This window comes from Sapajus apella, unplaced genomic scaffold, assembly GCF_009761245.1.
Source record: "Sapajus apella isolate SASKATOON/1434 unplaced genomic scaffold, GSC_monkey_1.0 scaffold160, whole genome shotgun sequence".
Classification (NCBI taxonomy): Eukaryota; Metazoa; Chordata; class Mammalia; order Primates; family Cebidae; genus Sapajus; species Sapajus apella.
In genome coordinates this window covers 2,057,397-2,065,849 of record NW_022437100.1, presented here as the reverse complement: position 1 = coordinate 2,065,849, position 8,453 = coordinate 2,057,397, and the positions used below count along the sequence as shown (strand labels likewise).

General features: G+C 41.7%; 1 protein-coding gene across 2 annotated transcripts in view; it reads left to right on the top strand.

Moving 5' to 3' along the window:
• Positions 1–8,445, top strand: part of DDX17 (DEAD-box helicase 17) — a 22,698-nt gene extending 14,253 nt beyond the window's left edge. The window contains exons 9-13 of one of the 2 annotated variants that reach the window (XM_032266679.1): positions 317–427; positions 637–698; positions 2,734–2,793; positions 6,759–6,995; positions 7,865–8,445. In XM_032266679.1, the coding sequence (XP_032122570.1) occupies positions 317–427; positions 637–698; positions 2,734–2,793; positions 6,759–6,995; positions 7,865–8,370 (976 nt within the window). In that variant the 3' untranslated portion in view covers positions 8,371–8,445. Of the gene's footprint in view, positions 1–316; positions 428–636; positions 699–2,733; positions 2,794–6,758; positions 7,002–7,864 lie in introns of both variants that reach the window. The other variant, XM_032266678.1, reaches the window with a different exon arrangement.
• The last annotated feature ends 8 nt before the right edge of the window (positions 8,446–8,453 follow it).

The window sequence follows — 8,453 nt, the reverse complement described above, 5'->3', positions numbered from 1 at the left end:
GAATAGCTGGAATTATAGCCCTCCACCACCAGGCCCAGCTAATTTTTGCATTTTTAGTAGAGGTGGGGTTTCACCATGTTGGCCAGGATGGTCTCGATTTCCTGACCTTGTGATCTGCCCACTTCGGCCTTCCAAAGTGCTGGGACTACAGGCATGAGCCACTGCGCCCAGTCTATTAGCTATTAAAAATTTTTTAAAGGTAACGTGAGAAGAAAGTACTGTAGCTTTGGGAGTTGGTATTGCAGACATAATCTTCCACATAATACATAGAGAGATACTTCCTGTGTGACGACTGCATTGTTGGTCTTGTTTTCAGACTGATTCAACTGATGGAAGAAATAATGGCTGAAAAGGAAAACAAGACAATAATATTTGTGGAGACAAAAAGACGCTGTGATGATCTGACTCGAAGGATGCGCAGAGATGGGTGAGTATAGCACTAAGGCCATTCACTTCTGGTTTTATAGTTACTGGAAATTTCTAAATTGATATTGTAAATGCTGTGTAGTATTTAATAATGCCTATCCATGCAGTTTGCTCTTAAACCTTACCAAAATTGCATGATAGCGTTTGTCTTTAAAGCTTGAATTGCCTCTTTTAAAAAGATTTAAATTTTGGTCACTTTTTTTCTGATAGTTGGCCAGCTATGTGTATCCATGGAGATAAGAGTCAACCAGAAAGAGATTGGGTACTTAATGGTAAGTTTAAAACTAAACATTTTCTGTTGATTTTTTTGTTTTTCCCCCATAAGTGAATGTCCATGCTCTATTTCAGGGATAGGCAAACTTTCTGTAAAAGGCCAGATAGATAAGTAGGCTTGGCTTTGTAGACCAAATAGTGGTCTCTGCTATAGCCACTCAGCGCTGTTGTTTTAGGACAAAAGTTGTAGGTCATAAACAGTATGTAAAGAATGGCCTGGACTGGGCATTGTTGGTGGCTTATGCCTATAATCCCAACACTTTGGGAAGCTGAGGCAGGTGGATCACTTGAGCCCAGGAGTTCAAAACCAGCCTGGGCAACATAGTGAAACCCCGTCTCTAAAAATTAAAAAATAAATTAAAAATTAGCCAAGCTTTGTGGTGCACACCTGTAATTCCAGCTACTCTGGAGATTGAGGTGGGGAGATGGCTTGAGTCTAGGAGACAGAGGTTAGAGTGAGCCAAGAGTGTGCCACTGCACTCCAGCCTGGGTGACGGAGTGGGACCCTGTCTCAAAGAGATAATGTGGCTCTGTTTCAACAAAATTTATTTGCAAAAATAGGCATTGTGCCAGATTTGGCCCAAAGGCCAGTTTGTCTTATTCCTATTGTAGTTAATTGAATTACTGAGGGCACTTTTAGCATGTCCTAATGGTTCTTTTTTTTTTTGAGACGGAGTTTCACTCATGTTACCCAGGCTGGAGTGCAATGGCGCGATCTCGGCTCACCGCAACCTCCGCCTCCTGGGTTCAGGCAATTCTCCTGCCTCAGCCTCCTGAGTAGCTGGGATTACAGGCACGCGCCACCATGCCCAGCTAATTTTTTGTATTTTTAGTAGAGACGGGGTTTCACCATGTTGACCAGGATGGTCTTGATCTCTTAACCTCGTGATCCACCCGCCTCGGCCTCCCAAAGTGCTGGGATTACAGGCTTGAGCCACCGCGCCCAGCCCCTAATGGTTCTTTAAGGTCCACAAAGCTGGTTCTGCAAACTTTTTCACAACTTTCACCATTCGCCTTAATAAAGTCTTCAAATGTTTCCTTCTGATTATAAAAATAAAATTACCACGTGGGGAGAATTAAACAGTTACTGAGATATTTAAAGAAAAAATTTTCTTAATTTTTGATCCATATTTTAGCATATTTCCTGCCAGTCCTTTGTTTTTTGTTTTTTAGGACTTTTTTTTTTTTTTTTTTTTAAGATGGGTTTCACCATGATGGCCAGGCTGGTCTTGAACTCCTGATCTCAGGTGATCTACCCACCTCGGCCTCCCAAAATGCTAGGATTACAGGCATGAGCCACCTCGCCCAGCCCTCAGGACTTCTCTTAAGGGAAGCCATTGAGTGAAATAGAAGAGACCATATTAAGAAATAATACACAGCTGGGCCCAGTGGCTCACGCCTGTAATCCCAGCACTTTGGGAGGCCAAGGTGGGCGGACCACCTGAGGTCAGGAGTTTGAGATGAGCCTGACTAACATGGAGAAACCCCATCTCTACTAAAAATGTAAAATTAGCCGGGTGTGGTGGTGCATGCCTGTAGTCCCAGCTATTTAGGAGACTGAGGCAGGAGAACCGCTTGAAGGCAGAAGGCAGAGGTTGCAGTGAGCTGAGATGACGCCATTGGACTCCAGCCTGGGCAACAAAAGCAAAACCCCATCTCAAAACAAAAAAGAAATAATATGCATACCTCTTGGGGTGGGAATTAAACTATTTTCATTTCACATCTTTTAAACTTGCCTTCTATTGCCCCCCAACTTCTGGTTGTGCCTCATTTGGGAAAAAAAAGAAAAAATTCTGGCATATGTTAATTATGTAACAAACTGCCATACTATCTTAACGTAACTTTTTGTTTATTATCTAACTTTTTGTTTATTGTCCTGCTGAAGATGAGTGTAATAAAGATTTTCAAAATCTCTCATATCTATAAGAGCTTGGGATTTTCTGACACCATTGTTTGAAATTTTAACATGGTAATATAAACAGACCAGATAGCTAGGAATGCTTATTTGATGATGATTATTGTTTGTTTTTACAGAGTTCCGTTCTGGAAAGGCACCCATCCTTATTGCTACAGATGTAGCCTCCCGTGGGCTAGGTTTGTATAGATAGGTGTCTCTGTCAATGGTATATATATCTTTTGGTTTAAAGATTTGTTATTTCAAAATCAAACTTCAAGTTTAGAAAATTATATATACATGTGGTTAGATAAATATTTGAAGAAAAGAATACAAAGCGTGATTCTCCCCATTCCCCCTCCCCACAGTATTTTTTTTTAACTTTGGTTTTCCCCCCACCCCCCTTTTATTTTCAAAGTCTCTTCCTGCTCCTAACAAACAGGCTTTGGTCTGCAGCAGGGCCTGGGCATGAATATTCAAACAGTTAGAGGGAGAAGAGACAGTTGAATGGCTCAACTTCTCTGGTGGTGTTTTCTGGCTTGATAGAATAAGCCCAACGAAACCTAGCTATTGTAAACTAGTTTCTTCATTTAATCTTTTCCCTATCCCTGTCTGTTTAAGCTAGATATATACAGAGAGGTCCAGTTTTATGAATGCTTATTAGATGGAATTTAATAAGTCTATAACAATAGTATCAGAACAGCAATCAAATTTATATTTGCCCAGTTTAATTTACTGAGGCCAGATTATCATGGGCATTTGACTGTCCTCTTCTCTTACCCATGTCCTTTTATTCATAGGTGTGTTATCCAATTGAAGAGTTTAATTAAAAGATGGTTTTCTGGAATTTTTTACCCATTACCATTTAAGATATGCAGGGAATTTTATGGTAGTTTAGGCTACTATCCTGAGCTAAACAGATCTAACTCAGAACTTCTATATTTTAAAAAAGATTATTTGTATTTCAAGGAAATCCTTAAATTATTGACAGGTATTTAATTTGCCTAGTAAGTAAGAAGTAAGGTGAGAAGTACCATATTATTCCCTTATACTATTTAATATAAAGAGAACAGGTATTCAAACTGGAATACGAAAGTAATGAAGCTTTTTATTCCATTGCACTCATCATTCCCTCCTTCAGAGGTGGTGACCTGCAGCCATGATGGAAAGTTCTCTCTGCCCCTCTGCCCTCTGAGGCCATGTCTGGATCTGTGCCATTAGAACTTGGGCCTGCTGGGAGAGGAGGCGGAGGCCTGAAAGCAGTTTACATAAACGCTTTCAGTAATGGTTGGTTTTTAAACAGGCTTGCTATGTGCTGGTAGCTTCTTTGTGCATCTTGCCTAGACAATTAAAAATATTTGCTCCCCCTTGCATTTCTAAACCAAATTAATTGGCTACCATTAGAATAACTTAGACTCTCATCCCACCCCCCACTTATCCAAGTGAGGGGAGAGGGAAGGTACCCGAGTCTGTTTCTTGTTACTCAACATCAGTGCTTGTTTTGGGCCCCTTTGTTTGCTGCCTTGTAAAAAATCAAAAGAGGGAGAAAACCCACCAAAATGGCAGAATTCTGACCAATGTCCTACAAGATCCTGGAAAGTGAAGGCTTCTACCTCATAGACAGGGGTGCAATTTTCAGCTGAGTCACCAGGCCTTTTTTCACTTCCTGTCAAGCGATGGTCTCTTAAATGTTCCCTTCAGGTAAGTTCTTTGATTCCCATAATTTTATAATAGTCATCCTTAGGTTACCACTTCCCTTTCCACTGGGATAGTTTTTATTTTTCTTTTTTTTTTTTTTTTTTTTGTTTAAACTACACACTGTTAAACTAAAAGTATTGAATTTATTTTGTTTTGTTTTTTAACAGAAGCTTTGATATCAGCTGCAGATCACTCAGTATATGGCCGTGGCAAATCTACATTGGCCGGAAGCAGCTCTAGATGAGCCTGTTGGCTAGACTTAGTCCCTCCTAATTAGTGTGGAGATTCAGGCCATGTCATAGGGCCTTTCAGACAAAAGGTTCTTATCCCAGGCAGCTGGCCAAAACATTAACTTTCCATTTCTTACCCTGCTACAGCATCTTCTAGAAAGCCAGCAAGATAATATTGTGGCAGTGCACAGATAACATCAGGGTAGACTTGACTGGAGAAAACCAAATTCTGCGCTTGCTCCTATGTGCCCCCAGCCAGCTGTGTGTGCACACACAGGACACCTTTCTAGTATGAAGAACTTGCATCATGTCTGCCCTCTATTGAACACCCCCAGAAATACTTCCAAGTATTAGTATGTGAACTGTTGACTCCAGCCCCTGATGCTTTCTGCTAGGAAAGCACACTTAGCATCCAGTGTAGTAATTGAACTTGTTCTGCTGCCATGGTCATATGCAGTGGAATTGTCTAAGGAGCATTATTGTAGCTCTGAAGATGTCATGGAGTAGAATTCCCCACCCTGTGTCTTACATCCACCCTGGCCCTGTAAATTCTTTTTTCCTTTGTTGGCGTCAACGACACTAGCCGGAGACTCAAGCTGCCCCCTGTGATAAGTGCCTTCTCGTCTTTCTGGTGTGATTCAGGACTTTAGGGGTCAGTAAAGACCGAGGAGCCTTTATTGTAATAAGAAACAGACATAAAGCCCCTTCTTCACAAGCCCTGTAATAACAGCTGATTTTTTTTTAAATGATCTCCCCTTTCTCCCTTGAAATTAATCCAGTCTGGGCAATAGATGCAGTCTGACCCTTTGGATGTAACTTATTTTTTTTTATTAATTATTTTTTTCTACAATCACCCCAATTATCCTTGGGGGAGGCGTTGGAGGACCTGAAATTTTTACCCGAACCCAGGTTCTCCGGCGCTTGGCAACCAAATGGGGCTACAGAGAAGCATCTAAGCCAGTTCACAGAGCGAGCGTGTGTGGGGACTTCTCACTGCCACGGACCCTTGATGCATGCTCCCCGCGCTCCAGTGGTCCCGTGTCAGAAGGCGGAGTTTTCGAAAGGAGGCCGCCAAAAATAAAAGGCAAAGAGACGGGATCGGCTGCAGCGGTTTCCCAAAGGAGGAGGGAGTGTGCATCGGTCTGGTAACAAACAGAGAATGTTTTTTAATTATTTATATCACAAAAATCTGTGTTTTATCTAGGATATTTTCTGAATATTCTTTGTAAAATGCAGATTTTTTTCCACAAAACAGTAGGATTCTTTGTTATATTCTTAAAATTGTTTGTTTAAGTAGGTAAAAATAGACATTCAGCTGAAAGCATTACACTAACATTTACATTTTAAGCCTTAGGAGGTTATTCAGCCCAATTCCCAGCAGTGGACAGAATACTAAACTTGTCTCAAGGTTTCATGGTTTTTCCCACATTCTTTGGCTGTTAATTTAATTTCCCAGGTCACATAGACAATCATTGATAATTGAAACAAGCTGAGTTGAAATAACCTTGAGTTGAGCAAAAATATCCTCATTTTGGCAGAAGCTGGGCTTGGTAGTACAGTAAAATTTTAGTGTAATGTGCTCTTGTAATTGAAAGGGGAAAGATAATCGATATTTCTGCAAAGGAAAATAGGTGTGTACTTAACAACTTTGGCTCTACTCAGTTTCTTAAAAATATAAGAGCGAAAAACAACCTAAATGTTTTGATTAAGTTTCCTTTAAATTGTAGTAATACAATATATGAAGCTCCTTTTTTTACTTTGCTCTGTGACTGGTTTAAAGGTAAGTTTGTTATGTTGTTGGTAGATTTTGCCAGGCTTCTCCCAACAGAGTAGAAGTGATTTGGCCTTGTAACTTAACAGTGGTTTACTACTTTATTCTATGTTCCAGTTTTTAAAAGGAAAGTATTGGAATTTGGGTCTGAAGACCAATCTTGGTGTAACTCCTGTCAGTGTATTGGTTAAAATGTAGCAGAGGCAGGAGTTTGGTTGGTTGGATGGGATTCCTTTAGGATTCTACAGCCAATAAAGATGCCACTTTCCATGCATGTCCCAGGAATCAGTCCTCTTTTACTCTGTTGGGATGAGTCTCTTTTTGTTTCTGTTCAGAGTGGTTACTAACTTCACCTTCTTTCCTCTTGCTGTCATCTGCATTCGTGCTTCCCACCTGTTGTTGGCATGTCCTTTACCTTCTCTTTCCCTGCCACATCAACCTACACACTGACTCATCGACATGGAAGATGTGGAAGATGTCAAGTTTGTGATCAACTATGACTATCCAAACAGCTCAGAGGATTATGTGCACCGTATTGGCCGAACGGCCCGTAGCACCAACAAGGGCACCGCCTATACCTTCTTCACCCCAGGGAACCTGAAACAGGCCAGAGAGCTGATCAAAGTGTTGGAAGAGGCTAATCAGGCTATCAATCCAAAACTGATGCAGCTAGTAGACCACAGAGGCGGCGGCGGAGGCGGGGGTAAGGGTAAGTCCTGGAGTTTTCCAGGTACTGCTGAGGTATCTTTTTCTGCTTATTGTGCCTTGTTTTTAGTTATTTTTAACCATGCGAAGGCTTTAAGTATGTTGCCTAACAACAAAGGACACTGCCTCATGCTTTTTGTAACCTTTTTCAATTAAGAAAACGTGAAGTTTGTCGTAATAGTCCTACTTTTGCGGCACAATATTAAGTACATGGTGCTTGTGTACAGTTAAGCTAAATTGTGAATTTTTTTTTCTGTGGTTGCTTTTGCGGAGCAGGGGTGGAGGTAAGAGTCTCACTCTGTCGCCCAGGTTGGAGTGCAGTGGCGTGATCTTGGCTCTCTTCAACGAACTCTGCCTCCTGGGTTTAAGCGATTCTCCTGCCTCAGCCTCCCAAGTAGCTGGTACTACAGGCATGTGCCACCATGCCCAGCTAATTTTTGTATTTTTTGTAGGACAAGGTTTCACCCTGTTGGCTGGTCTTAAACTCCTGACCTGAAGTGACCTGCCTGCCTTGGTCTCCCAAAGTCCTGAGACTACAAGTGTGAGCAGTGTGCCCGGTCATGGTTGCCTTTTTAGTACTTTCAAAAATGCTTAGTAGTATATTAGCTTTTCAGTTTTCCATACGGAGAGATCAGTCATTTTACACTGTTGGGTGGTGGGTAGAAACTGAAACATAGGATCTGGGCTTCCTGACTCATAGTTTCATATTGTAGGACCATGTTTCTTGATTATCCTCAAGTTAAGGACCTAAAAGGGTTGAAAAGGTCTGGTGTCCTTTAATGTTTAATACTTTTGTACCCAGTAGAATTTTGACATTGTTTAGATCATATATCTGGCCTTAAAAGTTTCCTTATATCTTCCCTTTAGGTGGTCGTTCTCGATACCGGACCACTTCCTCAGCCAACAATCCCAATCTGATGTATCAGGATGAGTGTGACCGAAGGCTACGAGGAGTCAAGGATGGTGGCCGGAGAGACTCTGCCAGCTATCGGGATCGTAGTGAAACTGATAGAGCTGGTTATGCTAATGGCAGTGGCTATGGAAGTCCAAATTCTGCCTTTGGAGCACAAGCAGGCCAATACACCTATGGTCAAGGCACCTATGGGGCAGCTGCTTATGGCACCAGTAGCTATACAGCTCAAGAATATGGTGCTGGCACTTACGGAGCTAGTAGCACCACCTCAACTGGGAGAAGTTCGCAGAGCTCTAGCCAGCAGTTTAGTGGGATAGGCCGGTCTGGGCAGCAGCCACAGCCACTGATGTCACAACAGTTTGCACAGCCTCCAGGAGCTACCAATATGATAGGTTACATGGGGCAGACTGCCTACCAATACCCTCCTCCTCCCCCCCCTCCTCCTCCTTCACGTAAATGAAACCACTCAAGTGGTAGTGACTCCTGCAGACTTAATTACATTTTAAGGAACACTTTCTTTTTTTTTTTTTTTTTTTTTTTTTC